This window comes from Alexandromys fortis, unplaced genomic scaffold (genome assembly GCF_014885135.2).
Source record: "Alexandromys fortis isolate MF-2015 unplaced genomic scaffold, M_Fortis_MF-2015_v1.1 scaffold_119, whole genome shotgun sequence".
Lineage (NCBI taxonomy): Eukaryota > Metazoa > Chordata > Mammalia > Rodentia > Cricetidae > Alexandromys > Alexandromys fortis.
Window position 1 is genome coordinate 2,971,172 of NW_026067991.1, and position 22,767 is coordinate 2,993,938.

The 22,767-nt window shown below is 43.1% G+C and overlaps 1 protein-coding gene across 1 annotated transcript in view; it reads left to right on the forward strand.

Moving 5' to 3' along the window:
• The window catches only part of Osbpl11 (oxysterol binding protein like 11), a 61,766-nt gene that overhangs the window by 34,485 nt on the left and 4,514 nt on the right, over positions 1 to 22,767 (forward strand). Inside the window, exons 7-11 of the mRNA XM_050159837.1 lie at positions 4,326 to 4,466; positions 9,831 to 10,329; positions 12,963 to 13,149; positions 17,988 to 18,170; positions 20,103 to 20,256. Coding sequence (XP_050015794.1) covers positions 4,326 to 4,466; positions 9,831 to 10,329; positions 12,963 to 13,149; positions 17,988 to 18,170; positions 20,103 to 20,256 — 1,164 coding nt within the window. The remainder of the gene's footprint in view (positions 1 to 4,325; positions 4,467 to 9,830; positions 10,330 to 12,962; positions 13,150 to 17,987; positions 18,171 to 20,102; positions 20,257 to 22,767) is intronic.

The window sequence follows — 22,767 nt, forward strand, 5'->3', positions numbered from 1 at the left end:
CAGATTAGTAAGTAAATAGCATGCGTTGTCACACACATGTGCGCACACTTGTAATTACCAGGCTGTCTGGAATTAGAGGAGAAACAAACAGGAAGACATAGTTCTTTCACTGAAGAGGTGTGGAATTTACTTGCACCCACAACTACTGCACACTAAAACAAGCAGGTGATGAGATGAAACAAAAAAAAATTCTTAATTGATAAGATTTACACTTTTCGCCATTTGCCCTCCAGAAAAGAAGTACTGGGTAGAAGAGGAATGCTTTGGAAACAAAGCTTTTAAAGTTGTGCTTTCAGGTTCCTCACCTGTAAAGTAGTGATGCTAATGCCTTGTGAGACTGTGGTCAGGATAAAGTTAGCAGGCTTACAGTATAACTAGCTGTAAGAGCCAGTCACAGCATTGCTATAGTCGTGCGCTCAGTGTGGAGTAGTACTTCCTGCGGCATTGCTCCATAGAGCTCACCGGTGCCGTGTGGTCTGTGCTCCCAGGGAAATACAGTCAGGCAGGATCACGTGCTGGGATTAAAGGCGTGAACCTCCACCACCTGGCTGAAACGTGCTTTTAATCCCAGCTCTCAGGAGGCAGAGGCAGGCCGATCTCTGAGGTCCAGGCCAGTCTGGTTTATATAGCAAGTTCCTGTCTCAAAAAAATTAAATAAATTTTTCCCCTATTCCAATGAATTATTTATTTGTTGTAGCACAATGAAAATTGGGCCAATATGATGGCTCGGTGAGTTAAGGCACTTGCCGTCCAGCCTGACAACCTGAGTTCAGTCCCTGAAACTCACATAATAGGAGAGAATTGACACCTTCCTGTTGTCCTCTGACTTCCACGTGCACACCATGCCCCTCACATGCCCACACACGTACACACATATAACATATACACTTATACAAAGTATGTAAATAGATGTAATAAGTTTTTAATATTAAAAATTGTATTCCTCTACAGTTATTCTACCTGGTGTTTTCCTTTAATATTCTTTCCAGTAGAGAACGTTCCATCCACAAAGTAACTGTGTTCTGTTTATCATTACTGTTTGGTTTTTGGTGCTGAGATTGAGTGTGCCAGGGTCTCTGGTAACTGAGCACATGCTCCATCTGAGAGATACCCCATCCTCCAAAGCTGTGTTTGCAATATTAATCTGTAGCCTATGTTCCAACCTCAGATGTAAGGGTACCTTTCAGAATGTCAGCATTCTTAGTCACAAGCTAGGGGGGTTTCCTCCGAGGTCTCCTGTAATTACTTAATCTCATATAATGGTTTTGTTTGGTCCATGTGTAGAGAGGGCTGTCAGTTCCCCTTGTTTTAAGAGTGACCAACGTTCATGTAGACGTTCTGTGCAGTGATCTAGGCTCCAGAGCAGGGGCTGCTTCCTGACAGGCTGACTTTTAAAGAGGGGTGTGAGGAAGGAAGTCTTGGAGTCACTCCTCAAGGTCATTAAAACAGAAAGCTCTATACTGTAAACACGCAAAATTTGTCTGTGCAGTCTTTTTTTATTTATTTTATTTTAGCTTTTAGAGATAGAGTTTCTCTGTATAGCTTTGAAGCCTGTCTTGGAACTCACTCTGTAGACCAGGCTGGCCTCTCAGAGATCTGCCTCCCTGGGCCTCCCAAGTGCTGGGATTAAAGGCTTGTTCCACCATACCTGGCAGGTTTGAGATTTTGTTAGTTTGTATGTGTCTGTGTACTGTCCATGTGTGTTTGGTTTGGTTTTGGTCTAGCTACACAGAACAAAAACATGTGAGTATCTTAACCTGAATGGAATTAATAGCAGTGGGGAAATAAAAATGACAGCACCAAGATAATTTCTTTATAAAAATCCTCATAACTCCAAAAAAAAAAAAAGAAAACGGGCGGTGGTGGCGCATGCCTTTAATTCCAGCACTTGGGAGGCAGAGGCAGGTGGATCACTGTGAGTTGGAGACCAGCCTGGTCTACAAGAGCTAGTTCCAGGACAGGCTCCAAAGCTACAGAGAAACCCTGTCTCGAAAAACCAAAAAAAAAAAAAAAAATCCTCATAACTATCGAAGCATGAAGGCTTACACCTGTATTCCTAGCTCTGTGTGAGGCTGTGGGTTTAAGACTGTCCCCAAATTACCTACTCACCCCCACTCCACTATCCTTATATTCTTTTTTTTATTATTATTTTTAAAATTCCTTTGTTCAGAGCTAATGCTTGATGCCCCTACTATTTTATTTATTTATTTATTTTATTTATTTATTTATTTTGGTTTTTCGAGACAGGGTTTCTCTGGTTTTGGAGCCTGTCCTGGAACTAGCTCTCCAACTCAGAGAGATTAAAGGCGTGTGCCACCACCGCCCAGCTATCCTGATATTCTTAAATCTAGTAAAGTAGAAAAGATGGCATTCTTATATTCAACTTTTTGGAGAAAGATGCTGACAAGCTGATCTTTGAGAGGCAGGGCACCACCTCTGTATAAACGTGACTGCTGATGAGGTTCTCTTGAACCTTGGTGTATTTGTTGTTCAAGGCAAGCTGGGCAGGTATGGTGGCTCCAGCCTTCAATCCTAGCCACTCTAAAGACTGAAGCAAGAGAATCATCACAAGTTCAAAGTCAGCCTGAACTGCAAAGTGAGTCTCCAAGCCACTACAGAGTGAGATTCTGGCAAAAACATAAAAGTCATCAGGGTTGAGGAGATGGACCATTTGGCAGTTTCTGTCATGAATATATGAGACTCTGAGTTCAGATTCCTTGGCACCCATGTAAAATTGGGGTGCGGTGGCACTGCAGTGCTGTGGAACAGGGTTGGGGAGATGGAGACAGGCAGACACCTGCAGCTCACTGGCCAGCTATCCTAGAAGAATCGGTGACCTCCGGGTCATTGAGCGATCTAGTCTGAAAAAATAAAGCGAAAAGCAATAGAGGAAGGTCTCTGACATCAGCCTCTAGCCTTTACATATATATATACAAACTCACACACACACACAGTCAGAACCCAAGAGCCTATAATTTGAGCATGTGGCAAGTGAATTCAAGATAATCGGGAGTTCAAAGACATACTTAGTTCCAGGCCAACCTGGACCATTTGAAACTGTTTGGAAACAAAAATAATTATTGAGATTAAAGGCTAGCCTGGGCTACGGAGTAAATCCTTACCCCACCTCCACCTTCATTGAAAAGCCCTAAAAAATTAAAAGTAAGCTAAAGTAATAAATATGCAGTTGTTTAACTAGTCATTAGAGCCAGTGAGTTGTTTAATTAGTCATTAGAGACAGTGAGTTGTTTAACTAGTCATTAGAGACAGTGAGTTGATTACTCATTAGAGCCAGTGAGTTGGAAGTACGCATCTTCTTTTTTCTAGGAGGTTGTTGATTTGATTAAAATGCCGCACAGAGTACTTTTGGTGGCATTGTGACTGACAGGCCACAGAGCATTTACGTGTATCTGGAATCTCTTGAACCACAGATCTTCTAAGGCATGAGTGATAGCAAAATAAGGTTCACGATAGTTAGATTTGATATGTGTGTGCATTCACCTTCAAATGTTACTTTATAGCTTTAGGTTAAACAGGGACAAATATTTAATCCTTAAACCTCTTGAATTTGGGGTTGGGGAGATGGCTCAGCAGTTGAGAGAGCATACTGCTCTTGAAGAGGACCAGTGTGTAGCTCCTAGCACTCGTGTTGGGTGGCTCACAGCTCTCTTGTCAGCTACGCATACCCACAGACAAAAGACATAATTTTTCAAAGTAATAAAATAAAAAATTAAAACAAAACCTGAATTTAGCCAGACTTGGTGGCTTATGCCTATACTCCCAAGACTTGGGAGGCTGAGTTCAAGGGCAGTTTGCTTTATAGTGAGATAGTTTGTCTCAAACAAAAATCACCTAAAATTGTAGATGTGGTAGTGGTTCCCAGATTAGTGTCAAAGCTAAGTTTATTCAGGGGACATTCTTTGCTCTTTTTGAAAAATACTGTTTCTGCAAAATGAATGTATTTTATTATCAGTACATTCCTGTGATCTCAGTATACAGAAAGCTAAGATGGGAGTTTGAGGCCAGCTTTGAATACATAGTAAGTACTGGGTTAACGATGGTTACACAATAAGACTATATCTCAAAAAACAAACAGATAAAAAAAAATCCCATGTATCACAGGACCACAGTCTGTTCTGTACCAGTAATTATGGTCTCTTCAAAGGAAATGTTTTTCCTTAATGATAGTTGTATTTTCAGAAGGGTTTTGCCCACCCTCTGATTTATTTAAACATAGAATAAATATCTCTAAGACCGAACTGTTTTTTCTTAGTAAATGTTAATAAGTCCTTATAACACTGGACTCTGCTCTCTTCCCCATCGAGGAACCCGAAGAGATTGATGCAGATGATGAGCTCGAGGACACCTGTGACAACAAGGAGGACGACCTGGGGGCGGTGGAGGAGCAGCGCAGCGTCATCCTGCATCTCTTGTCACAGCTCAAGCTGGGCATGGACCTAACGAGAGTAAGTCACAGGCCAGGTGCCGCACGGCTGACAGCAGACAGCCCACTGTGGTACTTGACATCTGCAACCCTTGACAGGAGAGACAGGAGGATGGTGAACTCAAGGCCAGCCTGGGCTGCTGAGATGTCTCTCACAAACAAACTGAGACATGGGTTCCATCGAAGGCTGGATAGGTAGAGGTGAAAGATTGTTCCCCATGCTTACCTGTCATGGAACTTTAAATAGAAAGCCTTTTGCCTTTAGAATTCAGTTTTTATCACTGAAAAGTCAAAAACACTGTCCTTTTGTATGTTTGGGTTGGGAGGGATGTTTAACTGAGACTTTCTGTGCTTGATAGGAGCTTTTCCTTTACACTGTATTTATATGATGTGTATTTATATGATGTGTGTGGTAGTGTGGGCAAGAGTCAGTTCTTTCCTTCAAACTCCTTTTACTTCAGGCTTTAGTTGGTATCATTCTGATCAGGAAATATGTTCACATTAGCTGTTGTGGTTCTTGTTGAAGTAGTCTGGTGAGGGATTATCTGGTATTCATTGCTATGGTGGTTTTTGTCCTTACTAGAATTTAGGTTTAAAAGACATAAAAGCAGCATTGAGGTTTATGAGACATGGAATCTTCTGGTAACTCAGGTGGAAAAGCTCTCCTTTGATATAAATCAAATGTTATGTACTTTCCTTACTTGTGTTTTATTAACTAAAAGCATTGTATTGTTGTTAATGGAGCACCATTCATACAACATTTAAAGGAATGGAGCTTCCAAAGCATAAGGAGTAGTGACACGCATGTGTGTGCCCCAGAAGCAAGGGACTAGAGTCGGGTCATTGGCCTTGCAGCAGCACTTTTACCGTCCGAGCTGCTGCTCCAACCCCATCTTCCTGCATTTAAAATGATACTAAATGAGGATAGTTAAGCATGTTGTAGAAAATTTGGAAACAAAGCTGGATCTGGGATCCGCACCTGTAATCTCATGTCTAGGAGACTAAGGCAAGAGGATTGCCTGAATTTCAAGGAAGCTGGGATACATGACAGGTGATAGTCTCCCATCATCTCACTGTCCCTAAAGTGTAGGATTATCTTCCAGGTTAATCATATGGAGGAGACCGACCATAGCAAGGATTTCCAGGCAACTGTGAAATGAAACCCCTCCCACACTAAACTCTAAACGTCGCTACAACTCGGAGTCTTCTAGAGCCCTCCCAGTTGTAGCTTCCCACTTTCCCTGTCTGTAGTGCTGAAGAAGGACGCTTAAAAGAAATCCCACACTAGCTCAGAATTGAGTGTAATAGAGGGTTATTTATTTAGGGGTAGACTCACAGATAACAATCCTCTGCTGAATGGGGAAGAGCAACCGAATTCCGCAACCGGAAAAGAGGCTGGATGCTCGCTTTACATCGGCATAAATAGTATAAGAGGCCAGGCCCCAGCGGGCGGCAGGAATCCCTACAGCATAGTGCATAGTGCCTCACTTGAAGTGTAGTCAGGTCTGCTTTTCTTTATCGCTCTCACTGTGTCTGTACACCACGCCACTGTTAATACCTTCCTTGTAAGGAACAATCTGAAAAAATAAATGTGAGGCTACAGGCTGGCCTTGAGTTTGTTAATGTCACGCCTCACCCTCTACAGTCTGGACTATAGGAGTGTGCCACTCTGCCTAGGTTTTAGCCACCAAAAGTTTAATTAGCTTAAACTTTTGTCAGGCAGTGGTGGCACACTCCCAGCAAGCTGCAGGTAGAGACAGGTGGATCTCTGTGAGTTCAAGGCCACCATAGTCCAAGGGCTAGTTCCAGGACAGCTAGGACTGTTACACAGAGAAACCCTATTCCCCACCTCCCAAAAAAAAGAAAAAAGAAAAGAAAAGAAGGAAGGAGGGAGGGAGAGGGGGGAGAAGGGCTATTTTGATAGATGAGGGAGGTAAACATTTGAGTCTCTGACTTCAGCTTCTTGTAAACTCTTGCAAGAGTTTCTTTCTTCCTGAAGAAATGAGAAGGTGATCTGTGTGAACCCTGTAAAGTGCACGTCTCAGAGTTCGAGCATGTGGTGTAGACGAGCTCCTGGACATCCCATGGAAAGGCCGGCTAGGAGCTGTGCTGGGTTCTCTGCTTCTATCAAGCTGTGGCCTGTCTCCAGGTGTGAGGACCAGACGAAGCCAGGATGTGTCTGGTGGATGAGCATCTTCCCACAGAAAAGACAGCGGCGCCTAGGAGGAGCTGGCTCCGGAGCCTCTCTAGGAACCAGCAGTGTAGATTGCTTAAAATTAAACTTTCCACTGGCGGTGGTGGCGCACGCCTTTAATCCCAGCACTCGAGGCAGAGACAGGCGGATCTCTGTGAGTTCGAGCCCAGCCTGGTCTACAAGAGCTAGTTCCAGGACAGGCTCCAAAGCTACCCCGAGAAACCCTGGCTCTAAAATAAAAAAAATTAAAAAAAAATTAAACTTTCCAGTTCCCAAATCTTAAATATTGTTCCTTTTTTTTCTCCTTTCTGGGTATTTCTGGGCTTGTGTTGGACTTGTTTGGTACATTTTATTGGGCTTTCAGTAGAAGGTATGAAGCCAAGCTAAGAGCATTGTTAGCTGTGTTAGCTGCCAGTCCACAGCTCTGTCGCTTTAAATAACCGTGCAAGTCTTGTTAAAGCTCCAAGGATCATAGTTTAAAATTAATTGATTTATTTACTTATTTATTTTTATTTTTCACATTTTGGGCCTGGACATGGGCACAAATGCCAGTCTGGGTCAGAGGACACCTTGCTAGAGCTGCTTCTCTTCTTCATAGTGTGGTTCTAAGACTCGCACTCAGGTCTCCAGACTCAGTGACTTCTTGGTGCCAAATCCTTTTCCTGCTAAGCTATTGGGGTGTTTTGTTTTTGAGACAAGAGCTTCACTGCCTGGCTTAGGCTGGCCTTGAACTCTTGATCCTCCTGCCTCTGTCTTCTGAGTGCTGGGATTGAGGCCTGAGCCATCTTGCCTGGCTCTTTTTTTTTTTTTTTAATAATATTTATTTATTTATTATGTATACAATATTCTGTCTGTATGCCTGAAGGCCAGAAGAGGGCGCCAGACCTCTTTACAGATGGTTGTGAGCCACCATGTGGTTGCTGGGAATTGAACTCAGGACCTTTGGAAGAGCAGGCAATGCTCTTAACCACTGAGCCATCTCTCCAGCCCCCTGGCTCTTTTTTTTTTTTTTTTATTGTATTGTTTTATTTACGTTTCTTTTCTTTCATTCATATTATTTCCTTTAAGAAATTAACTGAGAGAATGATTACTTGGTGGGTAAAATGGGTATGAACTTCTTGGGACTTGTGAAAAATCTTGCCAGTTTGCTTTCTCAAAGAGTTGAATCATTTTGCATTCTTCTGTTTCTGCCTTAAGTAAAACATTTAATCTGTCTTGCTTTGGGCTATTGAAACTTCTCTTCAAAATTACTCATTTGTGCTAAAAATTAACTTTGAGTTACAATTGTTGCTTTGGTCTGTGATATATCTCTCTCTAGTCTGTTCTGTCATTCACTCTCATTTCCTCTCTTCCCTCCTCCCCAGGCTGTAGAGCTGAGTATGGCCTTGAACTTGGAGTCCTCCTGCCCCCACCTTCTAAGTGTGTAGATTAAAAGTATGGACCACCTTGCCCAGTTTCATGCGATGCTGGGCAGTGAACACGGTCCTGTGTGAGCCTAGGCCTGTACATGCCAGGCTAGCACTCTGCCCACTGAGCTAATACATCCCCAACCCTTGACCTTTTTGTTCTCAGGAAATGAATTTTTCAACTAGATGTTTTTGTTCACTTTTATGGTTTGAGTGTTTCGCCTATATGTGCACCCACGTGAGTGAGTGGTGGTCCCAGGAGTCAGAAGAGTGCACTGGGTCCTTGAAACTGAAGTTACAGATGGTTCTGAGCCATCATATGGGTCCTGGGAACCACACTGGATCCTCTGTAAGAACAGCAAATGCCTCTGTCTGTGGGGCTATTCTCCAGGAAATAAAACCTTATCATCTACAGGGTTTTTTTTGTTTGTTTTATTAAGATAGTTTCTTCTTATTGTGTAATCCTGTATCTTAGTTCGATTCTCTGTTTCTGTGATAAAACCCTGACTGAAAACAACTTGGAGGAGAAAGGGTTTATTTCAGCTTACAGCTCACAGTCTCTTCATGAAGAGAAGTCACGTCAAAACCCTGAAGACAGAGGCAGGTGGATCTCTGTGAGAGTTAGAACAGACAGTGCTGTTACACAGAGAAGCCCTGTCTTGAGGGATGGAGGGAGCCTGGAGACAGGAACTGATGCAGAGATCATGGAGGATGCTGCTCACTGAACTATTCCTTGTGGCTGGCTCAGCCTGCTTTCTTATACCACCCATTCAGGGGAGCAGATCAAGAAAATGCCCACAGACATGTCTTCGGGCCAGTCTGATTGATGTAGTTTCTCAGTTGAGTCCTTCTCAAAAGAACCTGGCTTGTGTCCTGTTTACAAAAACTAACTAGCACGTGCGGGCTTGGCCTCACATCAGAAGGGGTCTGCCTCGTGCTCCCAAGGGCTGCCATCTTCAGCTTCCCACAATTTATTTTTAAGAAGAACAGGATGGTGGCGCACGCCTTGAATCCCAGCACTTGGGAGGCAGAGGCAGGAGGATCTCTGAGTTCGAGACCAGCCTGGTCTACAAGAGCTAGTTCCAGGACAGGCTCCAAAACCACAGAGAAACCCTGTCTTGAAAAACCAAAAAANAAACAAAAAAAAAAAAAAAAAAAAAAAAAAAAAAAAAAAAAAAAGAACAGGATGTGGGCCTGGAGAGAAAGGCTCAGCAGTGAAAAACAGGTACTGCTCTTGCAGTGGACCTATGTTTGGTTCCCAGCTCCCTTGTTAATGCAGCTTACAACCACCTGTAATTGAGGGAAGCTGACACCCTCTTCTGGTTTCCACTGGACCTGTACTCACCTGCACGTACCCTACACAAAGACACACATATACAAATAATTAAAAATTACATTAAATCTAAAAGAGAAATGGCATGTCTCATACAGTACAATGTGCCTGGTATATTCATGCAGCCTGGAAGCCCGAGAACTATAGAAAATCCGTCGGACACGGCCCCTGAGTATTCTGTGCTGCTCTGGAACTCATGTCAGGCCTCTGTCTAACCGTCTTTTTGCCTTGAATTTGTATTTAATCTTAACCATTCAGGCAGAGTTTCATCTCCTTTTAAACATGCTTGGGGTTTTATTTTGTCTTGTTTTTGTTTCTTATTATAAAGACCATATCCTTTTGTTTGTAGCAAATGCTCTTAGAAGATAGAGGTAATTATTTTCGGATATATATCTATATGTAGATATAGATATATTAATTCTCCCTCTTAATTGATTTGCATTGATGTTTTAGGTGGTGCTGCCTACATTTATCCTGGAGAAGCGCTCCTTATTGGAGATGTATGCAGATTTCATGTCTCATCCAGACCTGTTCATAGGCATTACCAATGGAGCCACGCCCGAGGACCGGATGATTCGCTTCGTTGAGTACTACCTTACCTCATTTCACGAAGGCCGAAAGGGAGCCATTGCTAAGAAGCCGTACAATCCTATCATTGGGGAGACTTTCCACTGCTCCTGGAGGGTGCCAAAGGGTGGAATGGCATCCGGTTTGAGTGGCAGCTCTTGCACCTCCACCGTCACAAATCATGCTCCTCTGCCAGAGGATGTTCTAGCCCAGGGGGTCTCAGACTGTTACACTGTCAGATTTGTCGCTGAGCAAGTTTCCCATCATCCTCCAGTCTCAGGATTTTATGCAGAATGTACAGAAAGGAAGATGTGTGTAAATGCACACGTCTGGACTAAAAGCAAGTTCTTAGGCATGTCCATAGGTGTGACAATGGTCGGAGAAGGTGAGTAGAAAGATTGTTCTCCAGTTTTTATATCAAACTTGCTAAGCTTGGAAAGGCTGTATAGGGATTAATTGTAGGATTTTTGAGATTTGTTTGTATGTATATGAATATTTGCCTACATAGATGTTAAGTGCACCATGTGTATGCAGTAACCACTTACAGGCAATTGTGAGCTACCATATTGGGGACTGGGAACTGAGCCCCTGAAGTCCTCTGCAAGAGCAGCCAGTGCCTGTAACTGCTGAGTTCTCTCTCTAGCCCCTAGTTAGAGATTTTAAGTGTTACATATACTGCTTTTTTTGCTGTTGTGCTCCAGAATGTATATTGAGACACACTAGAATACTGTGCTCTTAGTATGAACAAATAGAAATTCTCCTTGAAATTATATTTTAAAAATTTAAATATAAAGGTTTTTATGTTGTTTTTAGACAGGGTCTTACTGAGTAGCTCTGGCTGGCCTGAAACTCTGAACTCACTGAAATTACAGGGGTTCACCACCACACTTGTAAAGTGTTTTACTGTGGAAACTTGGCAGCATGGTGGCACACCTTTAATCCCGGCACTCCGGAGGCAGAAGCAGGCAGATCTCTGGTAGTTTGTGGCTAGTCTGATCTACGTTGTGAGTTTCAGGGCATATATAGAACCTCACTTTGTTATGTGCTCCTGAAGGAGAGCTGCTGTTACTTGTTTTCAGTGGAGTAGTCTGGCACTGTAGCCTCTGCTTCTCAGACACGAAAGGAGGAACATGTGCCACTTTCAACTGTGCATCCTGAGGGGAGGTCCAGTGACTTCTTATTAGCTGATCCTTTCTTGTATTCAAGTATTGCCTTTTGGAAACTAAACTGCCTTCGGTTACCCTTAGCAACAAGTAAAAAAGATGAAGGAATAGAGAAATGGTGAGATGCTCAGTCTGTTAGGTCCTTGCCTTGCAAAAATGCACCCCAAGGTCAGGTCCCCAGCACCCATGGCAGGAAAGCCAGGCATGGCAATGGGTACACAGTAAGTGACCGGCCTCAAAAGAAAGTGGTGACTCCAGTACTCGGAGGCTGAGGCAAGCAGAACTCTGTAGTTCCAGGCTAGCCTTGTTACAGGAAGCCGCGGGGTGTTGACCTCTGGTCTCTGTATACATGCATAAGTACATGCACGCACGAACACACACATACACGCACAAAATATGTGTGTACCACCACCCACCCACACACAGTTGCATGGGATTTATTTTGTTATTTATGTTCTTCAACATTAGGGGGAAATTAGTTTAATTGCTTAGGTTTTAGGATTCCATGAGTCTTACTTTCCCTATATTTATTAAAATCAGATTGAGTCAGAATCTCTATGTAGCTCTGACTGACTTGCTACTCGCTATGAAGACCAAGTTGCCCCAAATTCACAGAGATCTATCTGCCTCTGCCTCTTAAGTGCCAGGATTAATGAAGTGTGCCGCCACAACTAATTCCATTTGTTTTTGATAATTCTAAAATTTTAAATGTTTATTCTAACTCATAAGAAGAATAAGGCACCTAGTGTGTGGTCCCATTCCTGGAGAGGTAAGGACAAGTGGATCTAGACTCACGGACCAGCCACCTGTGCATCCATGATGAGGTCTAGGCTAGTAAGAGACCCTGTCTCCAAAACTGAAGGTGAATGACAGCTAAGGAATCACAGCCAAGATTGTCTCTGACCTTCATGTGCACATACAGACGCACACTCACAATAAATGAAGTGTAATAGGTAAAAATTGAAGGTACTAATGTAGCTTGGGTATGCTTAGTTTATCATGCAGATCAATTACTCACTATTATTAATCCCTTTTTTTGTTGTTGTTTTTTTTGTTTTTTTGATTTTCGAGACAGGGTTTCTCCGTAGCTTTTGGTTCCTGTCCTGGAACTAGCTCTTGTAGACCAGGCTGGCCTCGAACTCACGGAGATCTGCCTGCCTCTGCCTCCGAGTGCTGGGATTAAAGGCGTGCGCCACCATCGCCCGGCTATTAATCCCTTTTTATGTTTTTGCTACTTTGATATAATATCATTGATATAGAATCCCCCAATAGAATATTTGTTTGAAAATCACCACTTAGACCTCTTACATCTCTTATAGCTTCTGAATTTGGTAAATAAAACGTGGCATGCTCTTTGTTCTTGATGAAAAGATTATATCTGGTCTTTCACACGTGTAGACTAGAATAATGAACACTTTCTCATCATACTCTGAGTGGCTGCCAAGCTGCTGCTGGTGACCAAGTCTTAGCATGAATCTGCACAACAGAGCTCCCTCCGCAGCCCCAGGGCTTTATTTTATTTTTAGGAGCATTGGTGGGACATTTAGACTGCTTGCACTGTAACAATTACAGGTCGCACAAACCCAGAGGAACAGGAAGGTCACAATGAAAGGGACCCTGAGTCAGTATCATCTAGAAATGCTGCCAAATGAATTCAATAAATGAATATAAAAATGATGTTTATTAGCCTGGTCTACAGAGCTAGTTCCAGGACAGGCTCCAAAGCCACAAAGAAACCCTGTCTCGAAAAACCAAAAAAAAAAAAAAAAAAATGATGTTTATTATTAGTAGTAGACAGGAGAAGAAAACTGTTTCTTGGAAGAGACGTTAACCACCATCATGCTTTTACATTCAGGTGTCCTTAGTCTGCTGGAACATGGAGAGGAATACACATTTTCACTGCCGTGTGCGTACGCCCGGTCCATTCTTACTGTTCCTTGGGTAGAACTAGGTGGCAAAGTCAGCGTCAACTGTACAAAGACGGGATACTCAGCCAGCATCACTTTTCACACTAAGCCGTTTTATGGTGGCAAACTGCACCGGTAAGAACTTGAAGGTGTCTGGGTCCCGCTCTGCTCTTTAATCTTGTACTAGAACTCCTTGTTCTTTTCCTGCTTTGTCTTCTGTAGAGGAGACTAAGGCGGGTGTGTGTGTGTGTGAGAGAGAGAGAGAGAGAGAGAGAGAGAGAGAGAGAGAGAGAGAGAGAGAGAGAGAGAGAGAGAGAGAGAATGCACAAAACTGTTAGCAGCGTTCACCGCACAGGCAGGATGTCTGGAGTTCAGATTTGTTGGTGTATTTGGTGGCTTTCCCGTGACTCTCTAGCCTTAGAAGACAAAGTGAGGGGATCCCCATAGCAAGCTAGCTAGAGCTCTGACTCAGATTAAGAGACTGCCTCAAAGGATAAGGTGGAAAAGCAATGGAAAAAGATTCCTAACAACAGTCTTGGTCTTACGCATACACACACAGGCAGACATGTGCAAGTACACACAGTTTTGGTTTGGGTTTGTATTTCAAGACAGGATTTCCCTGTGTAACAGCCCTGCTGTCCTGGAACTTGGTTGTAGTTGAGGCTTTCCTTGAACTAACAGACGTGTGCCACCACCAGTTAACAACCACACACAGACAGACGGACACACACAAAAAAGGAAAGAAAGCACTCTAGATATCCGACCTTGCTGTAAAACAGCAGTGATGCCACCATACTAACTCATGTGTTGTTTTCCTATTTCCCTATAAAGTTGCTAACGGCATAGAAACTAGAATTGTTTGTGGTCTGTGGCACAGTTCAGACCAAAGGAATTCAGAATCAGAGTCAAAGCTCAGTGAAGGAAGCCTATTACAAGCTAGGGTGAACATATGTCTAAACGTAACACAAGTGGAAGATGTGTCTAGGTGCTGGTCCTCTGTGGAGTCAGCTGCTGTGTCCTCCCGCAGGCCAGCCCCTGCAGCTCTCTTCCGGATCATCGGGCAAAACAAGTTTTCCAGTAGGATCTTGAGGTTGCCTACTCTTTTCTTAACCTTTGACAACTGTTCTGGAAGTGTGGGGTAGTTTTCCTATAAACTCTTTATTTTAAAAATAGTATCCATACAAGAATATACCAAGTCATGAATATTCAGAGGTCTTTACCTCACTATGGCAGATCCCTAACATCCCAGAGGACTTTCTTTGATTGATAGTTTATTTCCCTCCTCTCCTGGGCTAACTACTGCCACCCTGGGAACCACTGTGCTGATTTCTAATACCACACATTAGTTTTAAAGCCTGCATACACTATGTTATCTTTTATATCCTACTTATTTTGTTCAGTTCTAGGTTTTTAGAGATTTCTCCTTGTATACTTGCAGGGTATTTTTCTCCTTATCAAGGCCTGTATCTCTGTGCAGTTTTTTTTTTTTTTTTTTCCTTTTTTTAGTTTTTCGAGACAGGGTTTCTCTGTAGCTTTGGAGCCTGTCCTGGAACTAGCTCTGTAGACCAGGCTGGCCTCGAACTCACAGAGATCCGCCTGCTTCTGCCTCCTGGGATTAAAGGCGTGCGCTACCACCGCCCAGCTAAAACCCTGTCTTGAAAATCAAAAAAAAAAAAAAAAAAAAAAGAATATGAAGACCCGAATGAAAATAATAAAAGGGAGAAAGATATTGGCTAGTATCAAGAGGGAATTCGCTCGTGTTTAATTTCCAACTGCTTAAAATAGCCCTGACCCCAAAAGTTAAAAGTAAGACAAAAGACTGCCTTTACAGGATACAAGGAAATGAACCTACCAATTCGGCTACATTCCTAGCTAAACATTCTGTTGCTGGAACAAAACAAGTCACCAAGTCACACCCACGCCTTAGACCAAAATACTCTGTAGGCAACCACTCCCTGGGTGGAATCTCAAGTTATTTCCATAAAGGGAACTAGACCTTAGTCGGATCCTTAGACTCTGCTTTGAGGTAGGAACAAACTACTTCCTTATTTCAGGTGCAGGGGGTCTGGCAATTAGCCACACCTGTTGACCTTAACCTTGAGAGAGCAGAACTCGCTGCTTTACTACTAGGTAGAACCTTTGAGATTGTGAAAGACCCCCATGTGGGGAGACTCTCACTCAAGTCTTGGGATAACCCCCACCCCCCCAGTAACTCCCGAGAGACCATCCTTGCTGCAATTACACGAGGCTTTAATTGATGAGGTGAGACGGGAACCAGTGCACTGGGGCCGAGACTCATAACCCACACAGGGAGAGTTCGACCCCGAGTGACCTGGAGAAGGGGTTTTTATAGGAAGAAACCACAGCCCAATAATCCAAAAGGGGCAGGGAGGGTGTCACAGAAAGTCACAGGGGGACAACTCCCTGCCTCTCAAGAAGACTCAAGGTCATAATCAGCTAGTTCCTAAAATCACAAGGGGACAACTCCCTGTTTCTCAAGATTATTCTCAAGATTACAATCTAACTTTATCTTCAGCTAGTTCCTGAAACACAGTCACTGAACCGGCTAATCCTAGATTTCTGATTCTTCTCTTCCTGCTTGGATTTTTGGCTATTTTCTTCCTGCTGGGGAGGTCTGGATTTATCTTGGTCTTTCTGTAGAAGCACAGTAACCTTGAAGGAACTAGAAACCAGTCTCCTGACCTTTGGTCAATAAGGCCTTTTGGGGCCTCCACAGAACTGGAGTAACAGGCAACTATGAGCCCCCTCGATGTGGATGCTGAGCACCAAAATGGTTCCCTTTTGAGAACAGCAAGTGCCCTTCACCTCTGAGCCATCTCTTTAGCCTTTACAATGCATTTTAATTTTGACAGCTGTTTATATCGTTTCTAACTTTTGCCTATCACAAATAGATTTTCTGGATAGGGTTGGGGATGTAGCTCAGAGGTAAAACATTTACCAGCATGCACAAGGCCTGTGTCTCCCTAACACCACACACTTCATCATTTGTGTATGGGTACACAACAGTGCTGCTAGCAGACACTGGGTAAATGTATATGTAGATGTGTACAGCACAGAGGACAGGCATGTCAGAGGTAGCCACGTTGACATGTACAGTGAGTTAGATGAAAAGATAGTGTGGACATTCTTGAATTAGACTAGAGAAAGGTAGAGCAGAACACAGTTGTGTCCTTTAATTTCCTTATGTTCTCTGACTGCCTTTATAGTACAGTGACCAAGTTAAGTAACTATGAAGAGATGGTCTGGCCTTTCATCTAAAAGTATGCCAATGTCGCAAGCCTCTGTGGGTCCCAGGCAGGTGCAAGACAGATAGGCACACCATGCAGAGTGAGTTTGGATATAGTCTATTTAGTAAGGGGGGGGGGGGCACAGCAGCAGCTGCCTCTTCCAAAGAGAAACAGGGCAGAGAGAGCACAGGCTGGTAGCAGAAGGAAGGATCACTCTAGCCTCAGCAGAAGGGGGGGAGTGGGTGGAGCTTGTCTCTTAAAGGGACAGAACAGACCTTTACAGAGATAGCTCAGTGGTTAAGAGTACTTAGTGCTCTTGCACAGGAATCAGGTTCAGTTTCCAGCACCCTCATGGCAGCTCACAACCACGTGTAACTCCAGTCCCAGGGGATCCAAGACCTTCTTTTGACCTCTGCAGGCACCAGACATGTAAATGCTAATCACATATATGCAGACAGAATACCCATGCACATAAAATAAATAAATCTAAAAAATTTTTTGAGAAATAATGTAGTGACCCCTAAACAGACATTTTGTCTGACTTCTAAGGAGCCCTTTGCAATACAATTTTGTTTATTCAAATGGTTTGAAATACAATTTAAGAGTTCCCACTCCTATAACCAAGTGGACGTGTAGCTATGTTCTTTGTGTCCTGTGAACTACAGTTAGCAGTTACATCTGATTTGCATTTTGAATGTTTGTTCTTCCCTCTAAACCATCTAAACCTAGGCTCCCAAGATCTGGCCCACAGACCCTTTGTTATTGGACTCTCTACCCACCTGCCTTGAGCTCTGAGTTTGCCTTGAGCTCTGAGTTTGCAGCTCACTTCCTTCCTGGTTTCCTGCCTTGTGTACACACAGCTAATGCTACCACATTCCTTGTGATGCCTTGGGTCTCCCAAGTTTTCTTTTGGACCCAAATAAATCACAGGCTCTGGACAGTCATTAGACTTTAACCTGCCTGCTATTCCCTGAGTTTTGAACTTACCTCAACTTTATTCTACAGGAAACACACTTCATTAAACATGTTTGACGTTTTTCTTTGTGCCTTCCACCTAAGCTGCATCTGCACCGCTGTCCGCTGGCGTCCAGGTGCCGCCATTCACGTTACTACTTTCTACGAACTCCATGTGCTTCCATAGATCACCACTCCTCACTTTTCTGCTTTAGCCAGTGAACTTAGAATTTTAATTGTATTTCATATTTTTTCTAACTATTAATGACTTATTCAAGTTTTGTATTGAATTTAAAATTGTGATTTTTGTGCTAGGCATGGTGACTCACACCTTCAATCCCAGAGGCAGAGGCAGGTAGATCTCTGTGAGTTTGAGGCTAGCCTGGTATATAGAACAAGTTCTAGGACAGCCAGGGCTACATGGAGAAACCCTGTTTAGGAAAGAAAATCACAAATTAATAAATATGGGTGGTTGATCTCTAGAACTTGAGATGTTTTGGGCAGATGGGCCAGTGAGAGAGAGCTAGATTATAGTGCTAGCATATTTTTATACTGTAATGAACATGCTAGACGTGACTATCCGTTTGTGCTAATGAAGTCCAGTCTGGTTGCTAATATTCTTTCTGAAGACTAAAACTGATGCGGCTGAACAGCCCTAGGGATCTGGAACAGGATTGGTCTTCACTGGCCCAGGGACTGGCAGTTGAAATGTGGTCTCTAGCTAATTTAAAGTTGTGAGTTCTGAGGACACCTTTGCTCTCCCCGCTGTAGCGTCACAGCTGAAGTGAAGCACAACGTTTCCAACACTGTGGTGTGCAGAGTACAGGGGGAGTGGAACAGTGTTCTGGAGTTCACCTACAGCAATGGCGAGACCAAGTGCGTGGACCTGACTAAGCTGGCCGTGACGAGGAAGAGAGTGAGGCCTCTGGAGAAGCAGGATCCCTTCGAGTCCAGGTGTGTCACCCTCACGCCTAGTCTAGCTAAGCCCTTCACTAAGTTACTGCAGTTTATATCAGCTTTGCCATCTATTAAATGAAAGTGTTGGTCTGATTTATTTAACTTTAAAACCCCTTGCTAGCTATGACATTTTATGTATGAAAAACAATTGGCAAGTTTTTGTCTCCTACATTAAAACTAACCTTGAAAACTACCAGTTGGTTACCTGGCTGGCGAGATGGTTCTGAGGGTAAAGGTACTTGCCTCACATGGCTGACAGCGTAAATTCAATCTCAGAACCCATGTAAAAGGTAGAAGGAAAGCACCAACCCCACAAGGTTGTCCCTCTGACCCCACAGCATACTGTCAGCTCCCTCCGCCAATAACAGATTTCAGAGGTAAAGTAGCGCTGGCCAGGTTTTCACATAGTATCAAAGATCTGAATCGCTTCAACTTCATTAACATATTCTCATTTACACACAGTATGGTGGTGGTGCACACTTTTAATCCCAATACTCAGGAGGCAGAGGCAGGTAGACCTTTCTGAGTTCTAGGTCAGCCTGGCCTACAGAGCTAGTTCCAGGACAGCCAGGGTTACACAAGAAAAACCCTGTCTCTAAAAACTAAAAAAAAAAAAAAAATAGTTTGACTAGTTATCAATTTATTTGCAGTTAATGGTACTACCTTCCCTCCTATAGGATATATAGTGATGCCCCAGACTCTTCTTTTCTTCTTTCTTTCTTGTTTTTTTTTTTTTCTTCCAAGGCAGGGTTTTTCTGTGTAGCCTTGGGTGTGCTGAAACTCACTCTGTGATCAGGCTGACCTCAAATTCACAGAGATCCGCCTGCCTCTGCCTCCAAAGTGCTGGGATTAAAGGTGTGCGCCATCGCTGCCCAGTTTCTTTTTTCTTTTTTTTTTAAGTATTCATGTGGATTGGCATCTTTTTTGCTTGAGGGTTTTGAGTACCGTGGAACTGGAGTTACAGACAGTTGTGAGCTGCCATGTGGGTTCTGGGAATTGAACCTAGGACCTCTGGAAGAGTAGCTAGTGCTCTTAACCACTGAGCCATCATTCCAGCCCCAGGACTTATTCTTCATACTGTAATTTTCCTCCCCATGGTCAGTATGATTAAAGTTTAATTATGTTCAACCATCTTTTGGTTTCATTGATTTTTCTTTTAGACCCCTTCCACTTCCAGTTTCTCCATATCCCCAGTGTCTGTCTCTACTCTGTTCTGATAGGGATGAAGCGCTCGTGGCCGTAATTTATAGTTCCCAGCGACCAATATGGTGCTCATATGTCAATCTCAAATTAATGAGGAAGTAGCATCTTTCACAAAGCATGTTTTTTTTTTTATTTCTTTTCTATTGGATTATTTGTCTTCTCTTTGGGCTGTGGGGGTTCTTTGTACCTCAGGCTAGCCATGAACTCTCTGTACAGCCTAGGATAACCTTGAACTCGCTCTCCTGCGTCTGCCTCCTAAGCACTAGGATTACAGGATGCCCATGCCATGCCCAGTGTTATGTGGAGCTGGGAACTGAAGGCACACCACAGGCGTGGGCAAGCCATAGCTCAACCTCCTGCATTTCAGTCTTGTAAAGATATCTCATGTTATTTGTTACTTTCTGAAAGTTTCCTAAAAACAGAATAGTTGTGTTTAGGAAACTTGAAAATGCTTCTTAGTTGAGCTTCTCAATTTAAACCCCATCCGCTGCTGTGGCAATCTGGGCCTCACAACAGAGGCCCTGTCTGTGCTCTCCACTCAGAGCTGCAAATGATTTAGAAAAATGTAAATGTTAGAAATTATTTGGGCGGGGGCATGCTGGGAAGAGAGTTGGAAGGGGAAGCTGCGATCAGAATTACTAAAAAAGAGAAAAAGGAAATTATTGTGACTTTTAAATTATCCTCTTTTAAAAGACTATTTGTAAAATAGGCCATTTTTAATTGTAGACGATTATGGAAAGATGTAACAGATTCTCTGAGGGAATCTGAAATTGACAAGGCCACAGAGCACAAACGTGCCTTGGAAGAACGGCAGAGAACTGAAGAAAGACATCGGACTGAAACAGGCACACCCTGGACAACCAAGTATTTTATTAAAGAGGTATGTTCTGTGTGCATTACTGCGGGACTCTGCCTTCCCTGTTTATTGTTGAGTCACTAGCTGCTGCACAGCTTTATGTTCAAAGTAGTCTATCTAGGGGCTGGGAGATGGCCAAGCAGTAAAGCCCTCGCTGTATAAGTGGGAGAACCTGAGTTCAGATCCCCGGAACTCACACAAAGGGCTGTAATTCAGTGCTGGGGAGGCAGAGACATAGTGAATCAGAGAGCTCCAGCCTCAGTGAGAGACCCTGCCTCAAAAAATAAAAGTAGTTGGCCAGCAAGGTGGCTCATGGGTAAGGCGCTTGCCACCAACCCCAGTGATCTGAATTTGATCACCATGGTCTACATGGTAGAAGAAGAGACCTGTCTCCTCCAAGTTGACCTCCACACATATACACAAAATTAATTAATTAATTAAATGTAATTTTTAAAGTGTAAAAAATGAGAATGCCTGAGGAAGATAACCCACTTTTGAAATCTAGCCCCCACCCTCATGTACATAGCACACACACATGCACACACATACACACTCAGGCATGGTCTAGCTTAATGGGGAACTTTCTCATGCACTTTCCACAGTTTGTTCAAGTAATATAGCTTTCCTAGAGATCAGATAAAATATATTTGGAGACTAAAATGGGCCACAAATTAAATGCTAGCCTAGTCAGTAATAGGAAGAGTAGGATAAGTTGACAACCCTTTACGTCACATCCTCAGCTCTGTTCAGTTCTAGCATAGCACAAGAAATTTCATTGGAGCGGGCGGTGGTGGCGCACGCCTTTAATCCCAGCACTCGGGAGGCAGAGACAAGCGGATCTCTGTGAGTTCGAGGCCAGCCTGGTCTACAAGAGCTAGTTCCAGGACAGGAACCAAAGCTACAAAGAAACCCTGTCTCGAAAAATCAAAAAAAATAAAAATAAAAATAAAAGAAATTTCATTGGCCATGCGGGGGTTGCAAAGTGGTTAATGTAGGGTGTTTAACATAGAGAAGGAAAATAAAAGGTGTCTTATAAGTTTCTTCACAGTAAATGGGGCTTGCTACATAGAAATTTTTATCAGGGACTAGAAGAATATCTTAGCAGTATTGTATTTGTTTGGCATTTTGAAAACTCTGGGTTTGGTCACCAGAACCAAAAGCTAAGTACTTAGCTAGCACCCAAATTACCACCAAGCAAGTCTTGGAAATAACATCAGAAGATACTGTATAACAATCAAAAACACAGAGTCAGAACATAACAGTGTGTTGCTGGCCTGCTGCAACATGTAAAACCCATGGCTTTCGTAGATCTTGAGCCACTGACTTGCAGTTGAACTAAGTGATGTTTAGATAGATTCCAGCTGCAGCAACCTAAAGCATTCGTTGTTATCGGTGGCTCAGAGAAGGGTGGCTGCTAACTAACACTGAGATGAAGAACACCTTTCTTGGCAGTAGTCTTCCTCAGAAAACTAATGCTCCTCAGAAGAAGAAATCTGAAAAGCCACCTCACTGTCATCTTTGCCCTCACAAATCCAGAATTCAGGGCCGGGCTGTGGTGGCGCATGCCTTTAATGCCTTTGATCCCAGCACTCGGCAAAGGCAGGTGGATCTCTGTGAGTTCAAGGCCAGCCTGGTCTACACAGCTAGTTGCTAGACAGCCAGAGCTGTTAGACACCAGAAACCCTGTCTTGGAAAGCAAAAAGCAAAGCAATCCATAATTCAGAGTTTAATTCGGTATTTAAGAGCATTTGCTACCCTTGCAGATGACCTGGGATCAGTTCTCAGTAACTCCTGCTGCAGGAGACCCTCAAACACCTGCACACACAGTACACATAAACTCACCTAGGCACAGATAGGTACACATAGAGACTGTGAGATAACTCAGTAGGAAATGGTGCATGATGCTGACTAAGTTTGACTGTGGGACATGCCATGGAGGAGAAACAGCTCCCGAAGGTTGTCCTCTGACCTCCATGTGTGCCTTGTTGCACACCCGTGACTGGTACTCACACATGCACATACAGTAATAATAAAAGCTTTTTTAATCCATAATTCATTTTAATAGCACCTATACTTTTTCTTTTACCAACTTTTTTTGATAGGAATAACAAATAGAACATTTTTACATCCCCCCCACCCCCCCGTTTTTGTTTTTGTTTTTTTGGGTTTTTTTTTCTGGTGGATAGATTTCACATGTGCTAATACAGAGGTAGGAGAAGAATGTGACTGAAGTTGATTTTTTCCTTTTACCATGTTGGAAGGTTGCCAGGTTAAGTGGCAAGTGCCTTTACTCTCTAACCAGTCCCCACCTCTCTTTTTTCATTATTTATTTGTTATTCATTATTTACTTTTGGTGTTTTTCAAGACAGGGTTTCTCTGTACAACAGCTCTGGCTGTCCTGGAACTCACTTTGTAGACCAGGCTGGCCTTGAACTCAGAGATCTGCATATTTTTGCCTCCTAAGTGCTGGGATTAAATGTGTGAGCCACCACTGCCCAGCTCCATCTCTATATTTTTCTATGAACAAATATACAT